At 55.2% G+C, this 20,275-nt stretch overlaps 13 protein-coding genes across 13 annotated transcripts; 7 read left to right on the top strand and 6 right to left on the bottom strand.

The window, feature by feature from the left end:
• Window positions 1-53: 53 nt before the first annotated feature.
• Window positions 54-882, bottom strand: PFLUO_LOCUS9176 (Mitochondrial inner membrane protease atp23; the record flags this gene model as incomplete). Its single annotated transcript, XM_073786976.1, has 3 exons — window positions 54-281; window positions 341-600; window positions 654-882. 3 exons carry the CDS (start codon window positions 880-882, stop codon window positions 54-56), a joined length of 717 nt encoding a protein of 238 aa, XP_073643178.1.
• A 150-nt stretch (window positions 883-1,032) lies between these two features.
• Window positions 1,033-2,570, top strand: PFLUO_LOCUS9177 (Glutamate 5-kinase; the record flags this gene model as incomplete). Its single annotated transcript, XM_073786978.1, is given in 5 exon segments — window positions 1,033-1,093; window positions 1,171-1,358; window positions 1,411-1,521; window positions 1,573-1,668; window positions 1,686-2,570. The coding sequence occupies 5 exon segments, from the start codon at window positions 1,033-1,035 to the stop codon at window positions 2,568-2,570; spliced, it is 1,341 nt and encodes a 446-aa protein (XP_073643179.1).
• A 218-nt stretch (window positions 2,571-2,788) lies between these two features.
• PFLUO_LOCUS9178 (Cell wall synthesis protein kre9 precursor) lies at window positions 2,789-3,831 on the bottom strand (the record flags this gene model as incomplete). The annotated part of the gene is made up of 4 exons (XM_073786979.1): window positions 2,789-2,857; window positions 2,909-3,422; window positions 3,478-3,578; window positions 3,637-3,831. The coding sequence occupies 4 exons, from the start codon at window positions 3,829-3,831 to the stop codon at window positions 2,789-2,791; spliced, it is 879 nt and encodes a 292-aa protein (XP_073643180.1).
• A 223-nt stretch (window positions 3,832-4,054) lies between these two features.
• Window positions 4,055-5,065, top strand: PFLUO_LOCUS9179 (uncharacterized protein; the record flags this gene model as incomplete). Its single annotated transcript, XM_073786980.1, has 2 exons — window positions 4,055-4,267; window positions 4,319-5,065. 2 exons carry the CDS (start codon window positions 4,055-4,057, stop codon window positions 5,063-5,065), a joined length of 960 nt encoding a protein of 319 aa, XP_073643181.1.
• Window positions 5,066-5,101: 36 nt separating this feature from the next.
• PFLUO_LOCUS9180 (uncharacterized protein) lies at window positions 5,102-6,296 on the bottom strand (the record flags this gene model as incomplete). The annotated part of the gene is made up of 4 exons (XM_073786981.1): window positions 5,102-5,158; window positions 5,222-6,078; window positions 6,134-6,158; window positions 6,219-6,296. The coding sequence occupies 4 exons, from the start codon at window positions 6,294-6,296 to the stop codon at window positions 5,102-5,104; spliced, it is 1,017 nt and encodes a 338-aa protein (XP_073643182.1).
• A 273-nt stretch (window positions 6,297-6,569) lies between these two features.
• Window positions 6,570-8,326, bottom strand: PFLUO_LOCUS9181 (cystathionine beta-synthase; the record flags this gene model as incomplete). Its single annotated transcript, XM_073786982.1, has 4 exons — window positions 6,570-7,190; window positions 7,244-7,920; window positions 7,979-8,013; window positions 8,067-8,326. 4 exons carry the CDS (start codon window positions 8,324-8,326, stop codon window positions 6,570-6,572), a joined length of 1,593 nt encoding a protein of 530 aa, XP_073643183.1.
• Window positions 8,327-8,865: 539 nt separating this feature from the next.
• PFLUO_LOCUS9182 (uncharacterized protein) lies at window positions 8,866-9,678 on the top strand (the record flags this gene model as incomplete). Its single annotated transcript, XM_073786983.1, has 3 exons — window positions 8,866-9,181; window positions 9,243-9,583; window positions 9,631-9,678. 3 exons carry the CDS (start codon window positions 8,866-8,868, stop codon window positions 9,676-9,678), a joined length of 705 nt encoding a protein of 234 aa, XP_073643184.1.
• Window positions 9,679-10,225: 547 nt separating this feature from the next.
• On the top strand, window positions 10,226-11,741 carry PFLUO_LOCUS9183 (uncharacterized protein; the record flags this gene model as incomplete). Its single annotated transcript, XM_073786984.1, has 3 exons — window positions 10,226-10,574; window positions 10,629-11,079; window positions 11,141-11,741. 3 exons carry the CDS (start codon window positions 10,226-10,228, stop codon window positions 11,739-11,741), a joined length of 1,401 nt encoding a protein of 466 aa, XP_073643185.1.
• Window positions 11,742-11,974: 233 nt separating this feature from the next.
• Window positions 11,975-13,481, top strand: PFLUO_LOCUS9184 (uncharacterized protein; the record flags this gene model as incomplete). The annotated part of the gene is made up of 3 exons (XM_073786985.1): window positions 11,975-12,138; window positions 12,195-13,227; window positions 13,281-13,481. 3 exons carry the CDS (start codon window positions 11,975-11,977, stop codon window positions 13,479-13,481), a joined length of 1,398 nt encoding a protein of 465 aa, XP_073643186.1.
• Window positions 13,482-13,622: 141 nt separating this feature from the next.
• PFLUO_LOCUS9185 (uncharacterized protein) lies at window positions 13,623-14,608 on the bottom strand (the record flags this gene model as incomplete). The annotated part of the gene is made up of 2 exons (XM_073786986.1): window positions 13,623-14,132; window positions 14,198-14,608. 2 exons carry the CDS (start codon window positions 14,606-14,608, stop codon window positions 13,623-13,625), a joined length of 921 nt encoding a protein of 306 aa, XP_073643187.1.
• A 217-nt stretch (window positions 14,609-14,825) lies between these two features.
• PFLUO_LOCUS9186 (Sterol O-acyltransferase 2 (Sterol-ester synthase 2)) lies at window positions 14,826-16,670 on the top strand (the record flags this gene model as incomplete). The annotated part of the gene is made up of 3 exons (XM_073786987.1): window positions 14,826-15,371; window positions 15,424-16,218; window positions 16,266-16,670. The coding sequence occupies 3 exons, from the start codon at window positions 14,826-14,828 to the stop codon at window positions 16,668-16,670; spliced, it is 1,746 nt and encodes a 581-aa protein (XP_073643188.1).
• A 105-nt stretch (window positions 16,671-16,775) lies between these two features.
• On the top strand, window positions 16,776-17,683 carry PFLUO_LOCUS9187 (uncharacterized protein; the record flags this gene model as incomplete). Its single annotated transcript, XM_073786989.1, has 4 exons — window positions 16,776-16,863; window positions 16,919-17,244; window positions 17,306-17,429; window positions 17,481-17,683. The coding sequence occupies 4 exons, from the start codon at window positions 16,776-16,778 to the stop codon at window positions 17,681-17,683; spliced, it is 741 nt and encodes a 246-aa protein (XP_073643189.1).
• A 298-nt stretch (window positions 17,684-17,981) lies between these two features.
• On the bottom strand, window positions 17,982-20,163 carry PFLUO_LOCUS9188 (fimbrin; the record flags this gene model as incomplete). Its single annotated transcript, XM_073786990.1, has 5 exons — window positions 17,982-18,013; window positions 18,067-19,049; window positions 19,115-19,812; window positions 19,863-20,073; window positions 20,141-20,163. 5 exons carry the CDS (start codon window positions 20,161-20,163, stop codon window positions 17,982-17,984), a joined length of 1,947 nt encoding a protein of 648 aa, XP_073643190.1.
• Between the last annotated feature and the right edge of the window lie 112 nt (window positions 20,164-20,275).

Raw genomic sequence — 20,275 nt, forward strand, 5'->3', positions numbered from 1 at the left:
TAACACAAGAGAAGAGAGAATCGTGGTCTGCGCTATAAAAACAGGGAGGTATATCATCGGAAGATTTCATCAAACGGCCGGGTGTCTTTGAAGCAGCTATCCCAGACTTCATTGACCACTCTCTCGGCATGGGCCTCATCCTTGCAGGTTGGCCGAGCCCGGACGGATAGGATTGCTCTTCGTCGCACACATTCTTGATGCTGCTGTGTGAGTTTCCATTGGCCTCTGCGGAAGAACTCGCGTGCCCATCTGCATTCGCCGCTGAGCGAGCTGGCTCGGATCTTGCGAGAGGGATGATTAGCCGATGAATGGATCATTGATGTATAGTAGGGGGGAATACCTCTGTGCAAGCGGCATGGCGCAGATTATCTGTCCAGTCTACTTTAAACCGCAGATGATCGTAGGCATGAACCATCTCATGCGCCATGGTATCCTCCAGATGACCCTGGTCCTTCATCTCGTTCGCGCACACTAGAATGCCGTATTGCGGATCGAATCCGCCGGCCTTTCGGTTCGTGCACCGGCGGCAGTAGATATTGTGACTGTGTAGATCGCCGCCCAGTTGTCGGATATTGTCGGAGAGAAAACGGACCACGGGGCCTTCAAATCCAATGTTAGAGTCCAAGGTTTCCAATTTGGCTCAGGTAGCTCACTATATTGAAGAAGATAGTCCCGCTGTTCCTCGCAGCGCTTGCAATCGGCCACTTCGTTCCGGACATCGCGCGCGACGCGGAACTTCTCGATGCCCTCAGCGGACATCTTCCCGGTAAGGATGGAGTAGATATTGCGGAACTGGGTCCAGGTGTCATCACCGGGGATATATCCTGAGTCGGGCTTGTCAGCTGGGGGTGCAGCCGCACCGGGCGACTGGGAGTCTGGCATGTCGAGGACTCTAGAGATCAATCAATCGATCCCGGTCGCAAAGAGAAGAATCTCCGAGGAGGCGGTGGGCGATGGCAGAATGACGGTAACAGAAAGAGCGCGTACGAGTGGGCAACCTTGACCCTCTGACTCTCTTGGTTACCAGACATCATGGCTGCCATTGGGACTTACAACATGTCCCCCTCCGGTCTGACCATTGTGATCAAACTGGGTACAGGATTCCCTCCCTGATCGGTCCGGTCTCATCCAGAAAAATGTAACTATACTGACCCCCCACTTGACGGACAGGAACGAGTTCTATTGTCGACGAGGTTACCCATGAGCCCATCCTCTCGATCCTAACATTAATCGTGGAGACTGTCGCCCAGTTGCGCAAGGATGGCCACAAAGTGGTCCTGGTATCATCAGGCGCCATTGGAGTCGGCTTGCGGAGGATGGATATGGAGAAGAAGCCGAAACACCTGCCTCGGATACAGGTGTGTCTTCTGTCAGATCACGTTTGGGCCTGGAATTGATGTGGATCGTTAGGCTCTGGCGGCCGTTGGCCAATGCCGGCTGATGAGTCTGTGGGACAACCTCTTCTCGCATCTTTGGGTCCCGGTGGCCCAGATTCTCTTAACGCGAAATGACATTGCCGATGTAAGTCTCTTGCTTTTCGCCTGCCTTTGTGCCATCTGACACCTATCCCAGAGATCCCAATATGTCAACGCCCAGAATACCTTCGAGCAGCTCTTTGATATGGGGGTGATTCCTATAGTCAACGAGAACGATACCCTGGCCGTTTCTGTAAGGCTCCCTCTTAGTTTCTGCTCTTTCGCCTCTTCTCACCTATCATCTTCCCCAAGGAAATCAATTTTGGCGATAATGACACCTTATCAGCCATTACTGCCGCCATGGTGAAGGCGGACTATCTATTCCTCATGACCGACGTCGACTGTCTCTATACTGCAAACCCCCGCACGAATCCGGATGCGGAACCCATCGAAGTTGTCTCAGACATTGCCTCGCTAGAAGCCGACGTTTCGTCCGCAGGATCGGCACTGGGAACGGGGGGCATGAGCACCAAAATTGTGGCCGCCAAGTTGGGGACCAGTGCTGGAGTAACGACCATTATAACGAAAAGCTCAAAGCCAGGGAATGTTCACGAGATTGTGAAGTACTTGCAAACCATTCAACAAGAGCCTCGGGACGACAAACAGGACATACCCAAGCCTCCCCTTCATACCCGATTCCTCCCTTCGGACACTCCAATCAAATCTCGATCATTCTGGCTGCTCCACGGCCTCGCTCCACACGGGACCCTGTACATCGATCATGGGGCATACAATGCCCTTCAAAATAAAGCAAATCTCCTGCCAGCCGGGGTTGTTGCTGTGGAAGGACACTTCGGGCACCAGGAATCGGTGCGGTTGGTGGTTGTTGATCGACCTTCCCAGGATGCTCTGAATGGAGACTCCGCGCTTGACGGACAGGAGCTCAAGGAAGTCGGTCGCGCTCTGGTTAATTACGGCAGCATCGAAATCGCCCACATCAAGGGCCACCGGAGCTCAGAGATCGAGTCGTTGCTTGGCTACTCGGACAGCGACTATGTGGCGGTGCGCGAGAATATCACGTTTCATCCAGACGACTGGCTCAGTCACTCGCCCACCCCAGTATTAACGCCTGCCCTGGAGGCATGGAGCATATAGTTCATACCTTGAACTTGACATGATTGGTCTAATCTTTTCAACACTTTACCGAGGGGGTGGTTGGTCGTTTTGTTCAACCATAATGGGATGATCAAAGTTCGGTATAGAAGGGCCAGATGATGATAGAAGCACAGAACATTGATATGAAAAATGTTGCGGACAGGACACGAATAAATGATCTCAATGACATCTTTGTCTCATCGCCACCGCAAATGATCTTAATCCTTCCACCGCTCCAGCCATTGCTGCATCCTCTTATCCAGCGTTGGGGCGGCAGCGGGAGCAACCTAAATCACGAATTAGACTCCTCGGCGGTATTGATATCGGGTCAAACATACGTTATTCTCCGTGGGGTTCACCGTCGCAGACAGATACTCCGACAGGGTCGTTTGAACCGTCGGTGCACCCAGATAGGTCGTTGCAATAACGAAAGGAAATGGTGGATACTGTGGTGTAGGCGACTTGTCCAAAATAGTACTGCCAGCGCGTTTGGGCATTGGAGCATACTTAGTCGGACCATCTTGCATCCCAAAGGGCACCGTATGCATGCCCAGGTCCTGACGTTTGCGTAGTTCATTGCCATGGATCTCGTTTTCGGTTGGAGCTGGGAACTGGAGGACGGATTCTGTGTTTCCCATGGGGGCTGACTGCTTGAATGTCGGGGTGGGTGTGGGGCCTCCTTCGAGGAGATGGTCTTCTTCCGGGGTCCAGGGGAGGGCAAGTGCCGGTGTCATGGATCTGACTGCATTGGAGATCTTGGAGGGGAATGAACCTTTCATATTGGTCAAAGTAAAGTGGTAGGTGTAGCCAGACCAGGGGTCGTTTGGTCCAGTAGAAACAATCTTCAGGAAGCTATTCAAGAGTCGGTTAGCATGAGTCTCTTTTTGGGTTTCTGGGGGTTTCATACTAAGCGTTGGGCTCGTTTCCACCCACGCTCTGGTTCACACGGAAAGACACCCAATCTCCCGGTTCAAATGTACCTTTCCGCACAACTTGAGCTAGGCAGTCCTGCATGTGTATATCTCAGTGGTTGGTCCGTTCTGCAAATGGGTTCCATCCCACTTACATAGGAGTCTGTGGTCTCGTCGCCAGCACACAAATGGAGATCGTACAGCGCTGGCCCATTGCTCTCATAGGTCCAAAGCAGACTCACCACCTCGCCAGAATCAAAGGTTAGCCCGTTGGCGGTGATGATCTGGGCGTGGGAGACCGTAGCCAGGAACAGGGCAAAGAACACGGACAATAATGGATTGAGTGCCATGCTGAAGGAAGGCGACAAATCTCACACGAAAGAAACAGAAGAAGAAGAAGGAGAAGAAGAGCAAAACAGGGAGGTGAGTTTGAGTAACCACCCCTACATTCCATACTTCAGTTTGGTTAGGGCTTGGATAGGCAGCTGATTGATGGCCCGTGCTATCGATCAGCTCACTCACTTTGTTTCGCTCGCGCACTCCGTTGTTTCGACCATCCACTCCCAACCAACCATGGCGACTGAACCAGGCTGGAACTCCGTGGCGGGCATCGCTACCAACTTGCTCGATGGCAACCTTGTCGCCATCGCCATCGCAATGCTCATCACCTTCGGTGTGCCGGTGCTGCTGCACGTCATCTTCTACCGCAGTGCAGCCGCTCCGCCCTCAAGCAACTTCCTTCTGCTGGGATCGAGCGGTGCTGGGAAAACAGCTTTCACCTCCTTGGTAAGCTATTCTCTCCTACCATTTCTTCTCTTACTAACATGATCATGAAAGCTCGAGGCCAAATCCTCTCCCGCCTCCAAAAAGTCCCACCTGACGCACACCTCCCAGTCCTCAACACTGGTGACTGTCGGCCTTCCTCCGGATGTTCCCACAGCATCCAACCGCTATCGATCCGTCAACGACCCTTCTCTCAAAGAAACCTCAAGGAATCCCGTCAGATACCGTGTGCAAGATACCCCCGGCCATGGCAAGTTGCGCGCTTCCCAGGGAATCTCCCAGCTGCAGGCCATGTCCCACTCCAACGATGCCAAGATAAAATTACGAGGTGTGCTGTTCATGGTCGATACGGCAGCTCTCGTGGATGAGACAACGCTGCGAGACAGCGCCACCTATTTGCACGATGTACTCCTGATCCTGCAGAAGCGAGCTCTGAACAAGGGCAAGTCGTCCGCTAAAGTCGCTACGGAAGTTCCAGTGCTGGTGGCTGCCAACAAACAGGATCTCTTTACTGCGCTCCCTCCCGGCTCGGTGCGGGAGAAGTTGGAGGCGGAGATTGATCGGATCCGCAAGTCGAAGACGAAGGGTCTTTTGGATGCTAGTGCGGGTTCGGGCGTGGAGACAGAAGATGATGAGGTTCTGGGGAATGATGGAGGTCTGGAGAGGTTCAGTTTTAAGCTGCTAGAGGAGGAAGTGGGTATCAAGGTTGATGTGGTCGGTGGTGCCGTCAAGGGTGACCCGAATGAGGAATTGGGATCGGGCGTCCGTCGGTGGGAAGAATGGGTTGGACTGTGTCTGTAGATGAATAATAATAAAAAGGAAGAGTTGTATATTATATTAATCTACGTCCCAGTCGACTCCTAGGGTCGCTGTTGCTTGCGCATCGACCCAGTCCTGATCCATCAGTATCGATACATATATATCTCTCTCTCTCTTAGGGTTGGAGACATCACTTACCCACAAATGCCGCGCCAGCTTCGGATCCTGTGCCGTCGTACTTGGCGCACACAGCGTCGCAATGGGAACAAAGTACTTCCCCCGGTAATTCTTGCGGCGAACCTCCGGGCTGGCAGCTAGATACACCGCGGTGGCTGCGCCATCTTGCAGACTTTGCCCAAAGAACCCCGCTAACTTGCGCAAAACACCCCCCAAAAACCTGCCCACATACGCACTCCACGCGGTCCACTGGTCCGTCACAATATTCCCAGGGAAATACGAGTTGACATAGATGTGCTGGGCCGCTGGATCCCGGTCCAGGAGCAGCCGTCGACTCAGCTCATTCGCAAACAGGATATTCCCCAATTTCGACCGGCTATATCGCCATACGCCATCCCACATGTCCGACCACTTCACAATGCGCGAGGGCGAGGTGAGCAGATCCAAATCCAGATGGCGACACAGTATATGCAGCACGGAGCTGGTCATTACCACCCGGGCATCGCCATTGTTTGTGTGCGTTACTGCTCGTTTCAGCAAAGGAACCAAGAGCATCGTCAGGACTTGGTGCCCAACGCAGTTGGTCGCGAAGACCCAGTCGATATTCTGTGGTGAGCGTTTGTATTGCGGCGGTACGCCCAATGCGGCGTTGCAGACCAGCAGGTGAACATATTCGGTGCTCTGCTTGATTTGATCCGCGGCGGCTTTAACCGCGTTGATGTCGCCCAGATCGCACGGGACGAACTCAACACGGGGATGGTCTTCATCGAGTAACTGGCGCTGCTTCCATGCTTGAAGCGCCTCGTGGTATTTGGGGGCACTGCGGGCGACGATGAACACCTTGGCTATGCCGTACTCCAGGAGCTGAGCGGTGATTTCTACAACCTCATTTTTAGCTATTATGATGCTTGAGCCGTGTCTCTGAGCGCTTACCTTGACCGATGCCTGCTTGGCCCCCCTGCGATGCGGTTAGGATGATGCACAGGCAGTAAAGAGGGGATAGTTAGTGCCGACGCACCGTCACTACCGCTACTCGTCCATCCAGGTCCGGAGTGTCTTGCAGTGAGAAATTCTGGTACGTGAAGATGCCAGTCATTTTGCCTGCGAAGAAAAAAGGGAGATGGGGAGAGAGAACTACGATCTTGAATGGTCGCCGCATAGCCCTACGTCATCTGGATCAGATCGGTCTAAGTATTCATGTTCCTTCTATTCGACCTGTATTAGTGTTTAAGTCACAACGCCGCTCCATCTGCTTCTATCCCGATTCTACTAGACTGTGTTGAAAGTTGAAGCTGATGAACCCATCCACCCCGGCAATATAAAAGCAAGCCAATGTTGAAACTCCAGGAAATGATTCCGAGAATGCACGTTACTGAGATTTGCCATGATGCAGCATCCAAGTGAGCAGGTCGACCTTGGTCACCACCGCCATTGGCTTCATCGCGCCACTGTCGTCTCGCTCCGTCACGACCGCCGCACTGTTCCACTCAAAGAAGCGGTTGAGCTCACTGAGCGGGGTGTCCATGGTGATTTCCACAAAATGGCGACCCTTGATCTGCGGCCGCAACGTGTCCGTCGTCCCATTGGCACGGCCATTTTGCTTCACTCCTAGATCGCGGGGGTCCGTCACGATCTCGGGAATCTTGGAGAAGTCGAACATGACCTCGGACACGGGACTTTCTCCCGTCGCCCGCCCATGAGTCAGTCGGCTGAGGACGTTGCCCAGCGTGATCAGGCCCACGAGCTTGCGTCCCGAGGGTGCTAGGACGGGAAGTTGGTCGAAGCCCCTTTCGCGCATGATCTCGATTGCGGCCCCGCATGCAAAGTTCGTCGGCACGGTGGTGACCGGTTTCAACCGCAGGGCGCTGACCTTGGTCCCGGCCAGCGGGTCCTTCGGGGGCTGCGGCGGCTCCTTCTGCATGGCCGCGACGGCCTCGCTGGGGACCGTAGGGAGAAGATCGTTGGCAGCCAGCCAGTCATCGTCGGCAAACTGAGAACCGTCAGTCCGGACTGACATATCAATAATTGGGAAGACTGCCCTACCTTGGTGAGATAACTGCGAATGCTGTCGGGAAGAATCACCACGACCACGTCATCCGGGGAGAACTTGCGCTCCTCGTTGGCCTTGACCAACGCGGCAATGGCACTGCCACTACTGCCACCAACCAGCAACCCTTCCTCGGCGATCAGCCGCCGTGAGTACTGGAAGGATTCCTTGTCTCCGGTCTTGTACCACTGATCGACGGCCGTTTGATCCAACACCTCAGGGATGAAGTCGTATCCAATGCCTTCCACTTTGTAGGGTTCATTGGCATGCGGGTCATTCAGAGCAGCGGGCAGGGCCAGTATCGATCCCAAGGGGTCGGCTGCAATTACATTCACAGCTGGGTTATGTTTCTTCAGGCCACGGGAAAGACCGGTGATTGTACCACCCGTGCCTGCGCCGGCGATGACCGCGTTGATCTGACCTTTGGTCTGTTCCCAGATCTCTTCGGCAGTGCCGTACTCGTGGGCCAATGGGTTGTTCTCGTTGCCGTACTGGTCCAAAATGTGGGCATTGGGCAGTTCCTTCTGGAGACGTTTGGCGACACCGATATGGGACTCGGGGGAGTCGTAGGCAGCCTCATTGGGGGTTCGGATGATGGTTGCATTCAAGGCACGGAGCACGGCGACTTTTTCCGCGGACATCTTTTCGGGCAGGGTGATGATTGTCTTGTAGCCTGTTTCGAATCGGACGGTAAGAAACATTACAGTAGTCAGTCCGGATTGCCAACTCACCCTTGACCGCGCCCACCAGCGCCAGTCCAATACCACTGTGTCCCCAAATTAGTGTCTGCATGGCCCGCTGGAAGGGGACGGTACGAACGTGTTCCCGCTGGTCGGCTCGATGAGAGTGTCGCCCGGCTTGATGCGACCTGAACGCTCAGCCTCCTCGATCATGCGCAGGGCAATGCGGTCCTTGACGCTGCCACCGGCATTGAAGTACTCCAGCTTGGCGTATACGGTGGCCTCGATGCCCAGACTGCGGGGCAGGCGGTTGAGGCGCACCAGCGGCGTGTTGCCAATATGCTGGGTGATGGAGTCCAGCGCCACGGGGGGCATAGCCGGACTGGTGATAGAGGCCATTGGGTGAGTCGTGGGAGAGTAGGAAGGATAGGAAGGGGAAGAGAGAAAGAAGAAAGAAAAGAATCTGACGGTGTCGCCATCATGAAGTCTAACTATCGATCACCCGACGATAGCCGTTCCCGACCAATTCAGTCCCCCCCAACTGTTGTAGACTCTCACGGGTCTGAGTGATAACAATAACAATAAGGATAATCATAATAATGCATCACCATAGCATTGATTCATCTATCCGGGCCGAGTGCAGCAATATTCTCAAATTGCTTGGGGCCGAACTTCGAAGGCCAATTCTCGGGGCCGAACGGTGTAGTTCTTCGGCGCCGACACACTACAAGATCCTAAGTAGGAGCATTATAAAGAGGTCTCTAACCGGCCTAGCTATAACAGTCCACTGCCCTTCCATTCCTACTATACTACCAATGAATCCAACCCGCTCGGTTCTCATCACGGGCTGTAGCGACAGTGGCGTCGGCGCGGGCCTCGCGCTTGTGTTCCAAGCAAGAGGGTACCACGTCTTCGCGACCACCCGAAACCCAGAGAAAATGTCCACTCTCGAGCATCTCCCCAACATAACTTTGCTGCAGTTGGATGTCGTCGAACCCAGCCAGATCCGTGCCGCGGTAGAAGCGGTGACGGCGATCACCGGTGGAACCTTGTCAGTCCTGATCAACAATGCAGCGCGGTTTCAGCTGATGCCGTTGCTCGACGATGATATGGAGGCTGCCAAGCAGACCTTTGAAACGAATGTCTGGGGTCCGCTCGCGGTCACCAAGGCATTTGCACCGCTTTTGATCCAGGCTCGGGGGATGCTGGTCAACATCACCACCATTGCTGGACACAATCCTATGCCGTACTCGGGTAAGTTTGTGGGTCTTGGTCACAAGTCAACCGGAGGGAAACTGATGGGGGTTGAGTTTAGGGGTCTATAGCGCCTCCAAACGCGCCCAGGAGCATATGTCCGACGTTTTCCGGCTCGAGCTATCTCCCTTCGATGTGAAGGTCCTGTCCGTGGCGACCGGTGGTCTCGCGAGTGGCCAGGGGACCCAGAATGTGGTGCTGCCATCCGATTCGCGGTACAAGGCCATTGAGCACATCATTGCGGCTGGGGGGAGTAACAGCCACTCCCAAATGCCAGTGATGACCTACACCACTCAGGTGGTGGATCAGATCGAGGCGGGGACCACAGGCAAGGTGTGGCTCGGGGATCATGCGGAGGAAGCCAAGCAGGCGAGTCTGAACCCGGAGAAGGCGGCGGAATGGGTATGTTTCATCGGTACTTGAGGCGGGCGGCGCTAATGGTTGCCTAGGAAGGGGTTATTTCGAAGAGTATGGGGTTGGATCGGTTGTCGGGTTAGGTTCCGCGCAGAGGGATATGATCGTATTGCCTCCGAGGCTCTGAGAACTATAGAACTACTCATACACCGCCAAACCGCCAAGCCCAACTGTGGCGGAGCTGCTCCACCCTGTTTCGTCCTGCTTGTTTATGTACTTCCTTCTCGGCGCTTCCTTCTCGGTAGGTCCTTCGCAGGTACTCGTTTCTTCCTATGATTATGTGGACGGTCAACGAACCGCCGGATTCTGAGGCACAGCCGGAATCGAATCACGGGCGGGCTATCTCAACCCAGGTGCATCGTAATCTCGTCCGTCGAAGATCCTCCTCCATCATGCGCCAAGCCCCCCTGAGGCGATGGATTCGCTAGGGGCTCGTTTATTGGCCTGTAGGGATGGATTGACGTGTGAGTGTCTGCTTGCTTTTTCCTCTGCTTCTCTCCCTTCTCGATTCCCGTTTTGTCCATCCGAACACTCTTTTCCTCCCATCTCGTTCTTTTCCCTCTCCTTCTTCTTCTTTCTCTTCTTCTCTATCTTCTTCGAGACCTCCTTTCTCGCTTGTCTGGAGCCAAGATGGGCTCCAGCAGATCCTCCGCGTCCCAGACCGCGGGCCATCCGAATACGAGCGGTGAAGGCTTGCAGGCCTCCGAGTCCAACGAAGCCCAACAGCAGCAACAGTCCATCTTGCCCACTCACAATGAGAAAGCTCCCGTCCGTCGAAAAATGCAGTTCCGCGTCGAGAGCGCCGGTGAGAGCGGTCGTCGAGGCATCAACCTGCTCCAGATGCTCGTCGTCAGCTTCAAGAGCACCTGCACGCTGTCCATGATCGTCAACATCCTGTGGCCCTTTGTGCCAGCCGCCATTGCCATACACTTTGCCCGTCCCGAGAGTCATGTCTGGGTGTTCACCCTCAACTATATTGGTATGACCCGTCCCCATCTTCATCTCTTGAGTGTCTAACGGAACTGCCCGATAGCCATGGTCCCGTCAGCGAATCTTTTAGGCTTTGCCGGTGGCGAGTTGGCCAAGAAGCTGCCCAAGATGCTCGGGGTTTTGCTGGAAACGACCCTGAGCTCCGTAGTGGAGATCGTCCTGTTCATGGTCCTGCTGCATTCTCCGGGGAACCTCATCCCCGTCATCCAAGCAGCCATCCTCGGCTCCATCCTGGCCAACTTGCTCCTCTGCTTGGGCATGTGTTTCTTCCTTGGGGGGCTGAGACGTCACGAACAGTCCTTTCATGCGGCCGTCAGTGAGCTTGGAACCGGACTCTTGCTGGTCGCCGGCTTTGGCCTTTTAATTCCCAGCGCGTTTTACTCGGCGCTGAAGGGGAGCACCACCCTGGACACATATCCTTTGGAAAAGTTGCGAACGGATACCCTGACGATCAGCCGTGGGACGGCCGTGATCCTTCTGGCCGCCTTCTTGATGTGCGTTCTGTCCTTTTCCTTTGCCAATGTTTGACTGTGGTGCTGACTCGCCCCTCTCTAGCTATCTTTTTTTCAACCTGCGCAGTCATAGCACGCTCTTTGATGAGATCTTGGAAAAGGATGAAGCGCTCGACGAGGACCGGCACGAAGAGGCGACACGGGACAAGCTCACCCTGGCAGAATGTCTCTTGGCCGTTGCCCTCTCCCTGGCCTGTGTCTGCATGTGCGCCGTGTTCCTCGTCCAAGAGATCGAGTCTATTGTGGAGCGCGGCGTCCCGGACCCTTTCATGGGCTTGATCCTGGTGCCGCTGGTCGAAAAGGCCGCGGAGCATCTGACGGCCATTGACGAGGCGTGGGACAACCAGATCAACTTTGCGCTCTTCCACTGCCTGGGGCCGTCCATCCAGACGGCCCTGCTGAACGCCCCGCTGGCTGTGATCGTTGGGTGGGGGCTGGGCAAGGATATGAGCCTGAACTTTGAGATTTTCATGATCGTGTTGCTGGTGCTGGCGATCCTGGTGGTGGGCAACTTCCTGCGGGATGGCAAATCCAACTACCTCGAGGGCAGTCTCTGCGTGTTGGTCTATGTTATCATCGCCCTGACAACGTGGTTCTATCCGAACGCCTCGGTCGCGTCGACCAACGGCCAGATGGAATTATAAAAATAGAAAGGTCACCCGAAGGCCCTGCACATTCTACTCCCTAGATCCATACTATTCTTCGCTCCGTATATTATTGATTCCTAGTGGAGATCCCTCCCTGTCGTCCCACACCCCAGCATCGGCTCAAGCCGCCAGTAGCCGTGGCCCGCCGCCGAATAAGAATTGCTGTGTGGCTCTCCCCGCAACGTTTCTCTTTCTTCCAGTATTCCCGTGATTCTTCCCACACAATAAGAATGACCTCGGTAGACAAGATCCTCGCGGCCAAATACCCGGCCAAGGCTCATGCCCGTCGCGTCGCCGAGTCCCTCAAGGCTCAGAATGGTGCCGCCGGCCTGATCTATCTAGAGGCTCAGAAGACCCGCATGATCGAGGACAGTGACGAGTCCATGCCCTTCCGGTACCCTTTCCCTCCCGGTTTAGCTTGCGAGGGCCTATGACTGATGCCACACGCAGGCAACGTCGTGCCTTCTTCTACCTCACGGGCTGTCTGCTGCCAGATTCCTACGTGGCATATGATATACGCAAGGACGAGCTGACCCTCTTCATTCCACCCATTGACCCCGAATCCGTCATCTGGTCGGGTCTGCCCCTGTCGCCCGCGGAGGCCGTCAAGCAGTACGATGTCGATCGCGCCCTGTATACCACCGATGTCAATGCCACGCTGGCGGCGGTCGCGGCAGCCCACGATGGGAAGACGGTGGCTTTTGCCATTGGCGAGCAGGTGTCGGAGGGCACGAGTTTCCAGGGCTTCGCCGAGACGAACACGGGCGCTCTGAAGAAAGCCATTGAGGATACCCGCGTGCTGAAGGATGCTTACGAGATTGCTCTCCTGCGCAAGGCGAACGATATATCGGCCAAGGCCCATATTGCCGCCATCCAGGCGGCCAAGACGGCAACCAACGAGCGTGAGATCGAGGCTGCCTTTATTGGGGCGTCTATCGCCAATGGCTGCCGTGAGATGTCGTACCATCCCATCGTCGCGGGTGGTGAGGGTGGCGCAACCCTCCACTACGTCAAGAACGATGAGAGCCTCGTTGATCCCGTCACCAAGAAACGCAAGAACAATGTTCTCATTGATGCCGGTGGTGAGTATCAGACCTACTGTGCTGATATTACGCGGGTGATCCCCCTGTCGGGGAAGTTCGCGCCCGAGACGCGCCAGATCTATGAGATTGTCCTCCAGATGCAGGACGAGTGCATTGCCATGTTGAAGGATGGTGTGCTGTGGGATGACGTGCACGCGCACGCGCACCGTGTGGCTATTCGTGGCCTGCTGAAGCTGGGTATCCTGCGTGGCTCAGAGGATGAACTGTTCGACAAGCGCGTCAGTGTGGCTTTCTTCCCGCACGGTCTCGGTCACTACTTGGGCATGGATACTCACGATACCGGTGGCAATGCCAACTATGAGGACCAGGACAAGATGTTCCGCTACCTTCGTGTGCGCGGCCACCTGCCCGCGGGCTCGGTGGTCACCGTGGAGCCAGGGGTAAGTTTATCGCGGCGTGTTTCCGTGACTCCGGCTAACTTCATGTGCACCAGATCTACTTCTGTCGATTCATCATTGACCCCGTCCTCGAGTCCCCGGAGCTGGGCAAGTACATCGACGCCACCGTCCTGGAGCGGTACTGGAGTGTGGGAGGCGTTAGGATAGAGGATAACCTCCACATCACCAAGGATGGGTATGACAATCTGACGACGGCGCCAAAGGTGGCTGCCGAGGTGGAGGCTTTGGCTCAGTAGAATAGTTTCATTGATCACACAAAACTCATGTAGTGAGTACAAACGGTGGTCTCATTAGTAGACTGATGGTATCTTCTCCAAACACAGATCATAGGTACAGGACACAGGGCATATTCTCATCAGATGCAGAATGTCCAAGGCTCAGCTACCGCCGCGCATGCGCTTTCGCGCGCTCCCTTTGGCGCCGGCCTCCCCATTACCCTGGTTGTTCTTTTCCGTCTTGTCCAGAACAAGGGTCAGGACATCAAACCCGAACTCGGGAACCTCAATGCACAACTTTTTGAAATCATCCTCCACTTCGTGCCGCAGGATATGGCTCCGAGAGGCCCAGAATCTCGCAATGGGCTTTCGAAGCGTGACATCGTCTGCCGGGGTAGTGGTGTAGACATAGCGGGCATAGAAGAGCTCGCCGCGGGGGGTAGAGTTGACCTGGTGGATTTTGGAATGGGCCAAATTCTTTAGGGCTGGCAGGCTGAGCTTCTCGGCCAGTGTGTAGACCCACGCATGCCGAAGTAGACAGTTCGCCGACTCGCCTGCGCCGGCATCGGGGCCTGGGCTCCCGGTTGACGAGATGGAGTAGTCGCGAGTGTATTGGAACTGCAGAAAGCAGCCAAATGCTTCGACATTCTCGTTTGGTAGGTGGATGCGCCGCTATATTCAACCATCACAGCGTTAAGACCTTTGGTTCTAGACATTGTGTTGAGATGGAGACTCACCGGGCCAGATGCTTCAAAATTGGAGACCAACTCCGACAGAAAGGGTGAGTCGTGGAGAAGGTTTTGGTGTGCGGTCAGGACTGTCTCATTGTCGCCCTGGCCGACCACGATCTCGACGATGGGGGATGTCAGAAAACTAAAGGAGGTAAGCCCAGGCTGGGACGGGAGAGGGTACACCATTGGGGCGGGAGCAGCTCGACGATTGAGCGGAGAAGGAGAGAGGGAAACACACTCGAGGAATTTGAGAGGGGGGTTTTTCGCAGGAGTCGTGGGTTCTGGGTTGGGTGCATCTGGCAGGCTGTCTTCCTCCTGGGGTGGTTGGCTGCCATTCACTGGCCGCGAGGAACCTTCCACTTCGCCATTGCCGTTGCTGGTCTCTGCTGGGACCTGGACCCGCGGCGCATCATCCATGGAGATTGGGGTGCAACAAGTTGTTGCTTTTGCAGCAACAACTTGTTGCCGAAAAGGGAGAATGGAGCGTAACGATAGAAAGGAAAGAAAGTTAAAAAGAAGCTCGGGCCAAACCAACCCCAACATTCAAACGGGTAACAGATCATCATCATCATCAGACTTCCTTCCCCTCATACATGACTAGTATGTTCCTCCTTCTCTCTCTCTCGCCAACACCATGATTCGGGACCAAGACAATAGTCACTCGCCCGCGCCCTTGGTCCAGGGCCAGCTTTCGGCGGAAAACGATGGCCCGCGCCGGCGCGTGCCCTTTGAGCTGCGCGAAACCAGCTGCGCCGGCCAGTATTTAATCACTACCGAGGATGCTGAGATGCTCCAGGAAATCCTAGACATCCATATGGAGAAACCCGGAGTGTCCTCGAACGGGCGCTTCCTCTTCCGTGACCTGAAGTTCACCCGGCAGCTCAGCACCTTCGACCGCCAGAACCCCACGTTTTCCTCGTCGCAGTTCCATGGCTTCTTTGTCCTCTTCTGGCTGGGGGTGGTTCTTTTGTTGGTCAAAGTCGCGGCCAATAACTGGCGGATCTATGGCACGCTCTGGGGCAAAAATGAGATCCTGTGCCTCATGTTCCATAAAGATGTTCTGGTCCTCGGAGTGACCGATTTGGTGCTGTGTTGGTCCCCAACGCTCTGCCTGGTACTGCAGTGGGCCGTGTTCAAGGGATATCTCCGCTGGAGCAGGACTGGCTGGATTGTTCAAAATGTAGGCCCGGCCCTGCAATTGCTTCCAGGGATTCACGCTGATACCATGCTAGATCTGGCAAGCGACTTACCTGGGTGTTGCAATCTGGTGGACTTATCATCGCGACTGGCCATGGACGCACACCGTTTTCATCGTTCTACACTCGTTGACAATCTTAATGAAACAGCACAGCTATGCTTCCTATAACGGCTATTTGTCGGAACTATTCAAAAAGCGAGAACTGCTCCAGTCAAGGCTCCATCGGTTGGAAGGGCAGAGCCCGGACAGCTCTGCATCGCAAGACCAGGCGTCTACCATCCAAGAGACCGATCTCCAGAATATTGCAGATCTCGAACAAGAGGAACATCGCCGTTTGTCCAAACCCCCCAACTTGGATCAAGAGCTCGTCTCTCTGGCCAAGACCATGGAGACTGGGACCCCGCTGGATTCATTGCAGGTGCAGTCTTTGACCAGGCTGCTCCGATATGAAATTGATCTACTATCGGACGTGCTCAAGGGCAAATGCTCTTTGACCAAGAACTATTACCCGCGCAACCTGACTCTGAAAGACTTTTGCGATTTCAATACGATGCCTACCTTGGTTTATGAGCTCGAGTACCCGCGCACTGAGCGCATTGACTGGCTCTACGTGGCGGAGAAGACGGCCGCCACGTTTGGCATCATCGTGGTGATGATTGCTGTGTCGCAGTCGTGGATCTACCCCGTGGTCATGTATACCGTGCGCATGAAGGAGGCCGGGATGACGGTCCAGCAGCGGATGCAGGAATTCCCTTGGGTGCTCAGCGATCTGTTGTTCCCGTTCATGATGGAGTATCTCCTGACCTTCTATCTGATCTGGGAGTGTGTGGTGAGTGAGAGAACGGCCCGCGTTCGCTATCCTGCTAACCGCACCAGCTCAACGCCGTCGCTGAAATCACCCGATTCGCGGACCGCGGGTTCTACGCGGCCTGGTGGAATTCTACATCGTTTGATCAGTTTGCGCGCGACTGGAACCGCCCGGTGCACAGCTTCCTGCTGCGGCATGTCTACCACAGCTCCATCAGCACGTTTCAGCTATCGCGGTTGTCCGCCAGTCTAGTGACATTTTTTCTTTCCGCCTGCGTGCACGAGCTGATCATGCTGTGTCTGTTCCGGCGCCTCCGTGGCTACCTGCTCATCCTCCAGATGTGCCAATTGCCTCTCGTAGCCCTGAGCCGCACCCGACTCCTCCGCGGCCAGCGCCTGCTTGGAAATGTGATTTTCTGGTTAGGCATCTTCACGGGGCCGAGTCTGCTGTGCAGCCTGTATTTAATTATTTGATAATCATGAATCTGGCCCCACCGCTCGAGCTATCTACCCCGCGTAGCTTCGTCACCTCGTATCAATCTACATCTCACTGCTGTTAACCCCAAATCTCTGTTCGTCATGGCTTCTAACCCCCCCGGATCATGCTGCACCGTCGGCGTCAAGCACGAAGGTGAAGCCAAGGGCCAGTTCCAGCAGGTCGCCAATGGTATGGAGCAAAGTTTGTTAGTTTAAGTGACACACTGCTCACTCTTTCTCCCCAGTCGAGTCTTACATTGCCCGCCCGGCGGATGGCTCAACCAAGCGCGCCATCCTGCTGCTCACCGATGTAATCGGCCACCGCTTCATCAACGCCCAGCTGATCGCCGACCAGCTGGCTGCGAATGGCTTGTTCGTCGTCATACCTGATCTGTTCCACGGTGACCCGGTCCCGCTGAACCGCCCGGCCGGATTCGATATTATGGCCTGGCTCAAGGGTCCCCCCGGCCACATGCCGGACCGCGTCGAGCCCGTGGTCAAGGGCGTGCTGAAGGAGATGCGCGACAACATGGGCTGCGAGCGTGTCGGTGCTATCGGCTACTGCTTTGGAGTTCGTTGATATTCAACCTTATTGATTAGAGGATCCCCGCTCATCCACATTGTCTGACTAGGCTAAATACGCGGTTCGATCGCTGCAACCAGGCCTGTTCGATGTCGCCTATGTTGCTCACCCTAGCTTCGTTGAGGCCGACGAGCTCAAGGCCATCAAGGGTCCTCTGTCCATTGCCGCTGCTGGTAAGCCTCCATGTCCTCCGGTGATGACCAGCTCTAATTGCTTCGACATAGAAACCGACTCGATCTTCCCGGCGCCCAAGCGCCATGAATCAGAGGAGATCCTGGCCAAGGTGGGCCAGCCCTACCAGATCAATTTGTTTTCCGGCGTGGAACACGGTTTCGCCGTTCGCGCAGACATCTCCAAGCCGGATAACAAGTTTGCCAAGGAGGCTGCCTTTACGCAGGCCGTGATCTGGTTTAACCAGTACCTGTAGGCCGTGTGTCTAGTCATGTTGCGATTATGAATTTGACCCTACATTCAAGCCGCGATAACTCAGAAGTCACTCATTTTTGCATAAAAGGGTAACTGGCAGCTCGAGCCACATCTTTTTTCAAGTACAGCGGAGAGAGGATGTACAAGCAGTGAAACGTAGAGTAAAACAGAAAGAACCTCCCCACCAACAAGGTCAGTAGGGCCTCACACCATCCTTCGAGGTAGATGCCCGCGAAAGCTCATTGAGCAATCGGTAAACTGCCAATTAAAAGGGACGATCAGACTGTCGAATGGCTTGTCTACATCTTCTCGTACGTCGCCATGAGAGAGCCTGTGATACGGGATCAGCAGATGATCATAGAAATGGGAAACCAAAACACTTACCAATGAACGTGGTGACCAGGCGAGACCGCACTTGGCAGATATCCTCCGGAACTAACCAGATGGTGGCTCCCATCTTCCGAGCGATACTGATACTCAGCTTGGCGTTGGCATACGCCTCCTCATCGGTCTTGCCGGGGGTCACCAGGTCATAGTCCACGTAGCTGCTCTTCATGCCATTGAGCACGTCGAGCAGGAACACCCCCGATCCGATGGACGGGTCCTTGAAGCTGCGGACCGCGGATGTGCGGCCACCACTGCGGGACATCTCATTTGCCCATTTGATCATCTCTGCATCGGTGATCTCCCGCTTGCCCAGCCGCTGTGCGAGAGCGGAGAGAGTGTTGGTGATGTCGCGGCGCATCAGCTGCCACACCAGACCCAGCGTGAGGGTCCGCTGGCCATCGGTGATATCGGCGCCCTGCACACCAACCAGAGAGAAACCGTTCTGCTTTCCGAGCTCGATGGCATAGTTGGTGTTCTCCACCGCCTTGAACCGCATCATCTCACCACCAGACGCCGGGGGCTTGTTGACATGCCTCCAGTTAACACTTCCAGGAATGACCTTGTCGTACGCTTGCAGTAGGACGCTGCCATCCCGCAGGTCATCAAACAACGAATTCACCGCGGGCTGAACATCCAGAGAGTTCAGCCAGAGGGTGAAGACTCGGGCTTCACGCTCGCCCTCGGCATCAAAGTCTTCGATCTCCAGCTTGTCTTCTTCGGTAATCGGTTCCAGCCCGGGATGGTTGTTAAACAGATTGGCAACAAAGGCGAGGTTCAGCTTCGGGTTTCCAGCGACGAGGGAGGTTGGGGTCAGGAATTTGCGGCACTCCAGCTTTTCGGCGTTTGTTAAGACCTGTTCGGCACGTTGCAGCAGGTCTCTGGTCTGGAGAGGGCCACGGGAGCAGAGATCGGGGGCCAGTTGATTCAGGAGAACAGTGTAATTCTCGCCATCCTTCACGTCGGTGGAGAAGTTCGTCACTCTAACCACGAGAATTAGCATTCATCCTCCGCTACAGCAGCACATCGGGGCTCAAATCAGCCATACCTTCGCTCCCACTTGGCGTTCTTGAGGTGGTAGTTGAACCAACGGAGCAGGATTTGCTCGGGAGGCAACCGCAGAAACTGCTCTAGGGTCTCGTCCTCTTCCAGCAACCGGTACAGCTCGGGGTGGAGCTTGATATCAATCTTGCCGAGAAGACCACGACGGATGACCTGCCAGATCAGGCCCAGGATGAGATGCTCGCGGACCTCAATGATGTCGCCACTACCGATATTGACAACGGAGCAACCGATACCCTTGGCCGAGTTGATAACGATGTTGTTGTTCTCTGTCATGTGGAAAGCGTTCAAGGTCTTGATCTTCCTCCCTACCTTGTTCAAGACACGCTCATCAATGGTGTCGGGCACGCTGTCGTTGATCAGCTTCGCCAACACCAATCCATCCTTGCACTTGTCGAACATCTCAAAGGTGTCCGTAGGGAAAGGCAGGAGATTGCCGATATCTGGATCGCCGGCGAGAACGGCATTGATGTGTCTTGTAAACTCGGTTCGTTCATCTTCGTTGATCGTGTGCGTGACGTTGGCCGAAGAGCCTTGAACATGGATCCGGCCTCCCACGCTGCCCTTGGAAGCGTGGCCGCGAGCGCCCGCGCCCGCGCCCGCTGCGGACCCTTGGATAACCGCGGCGGGACTGGCGGCGGCGGCGGCAGCCGGAGTCGGTGCTGTACGAAGCCTCGATACCAGCTAACCCGGTCTTAGCGCCTATGTCACCAGCTGGGGGGTAAATCACGTACGTCAATATAGTCCTCAAGCTCCACCCGTCGGGAGCTATCGAGTTCAACATTCTTCAACGCCTGGCGCACGACGTCGTACGGCTGCCGTTCGGATTGCTGGGCGGCCTTGATCACGGCGGATTCGTCCAGGTAGCCCCGATCATCAACATCCAGCCGATTAAAAGCATCCTGCAGAGAAAAGATTTCGCCCTGGTCGAGCTGGGGGAACTTCCTACAATGAAGCCACCATGTCACAGTCAGCAGCATCCGGAGGGAACGGGGCAGGGACAACAACGCACTTCTGAAGCTTGAGGGCATTCATGGTGGAGGAACAACCTGCCAGTCCGAGAGAGAGACGGACTCAGTAGTAGAAGTGGTAGGGAAGAGACAATGGGAAGGGAGGGAGGGAAGTTGGTGGGCAGTGCAGGGACGCC

The sequence above is a fragment of the Penicillium psychrofluorescens genome (genome assembly GCF_964197705.1).
Source record: "Penicillium psychrofluorescens genome assembly, chromosome: 6".
NCBI lineage: Eukaryota > Fungi > Ascomycota > Eurotiomycetes > Eurotiales > Aspergillaceae > Penicillium > Penicillium psychrofluorescens.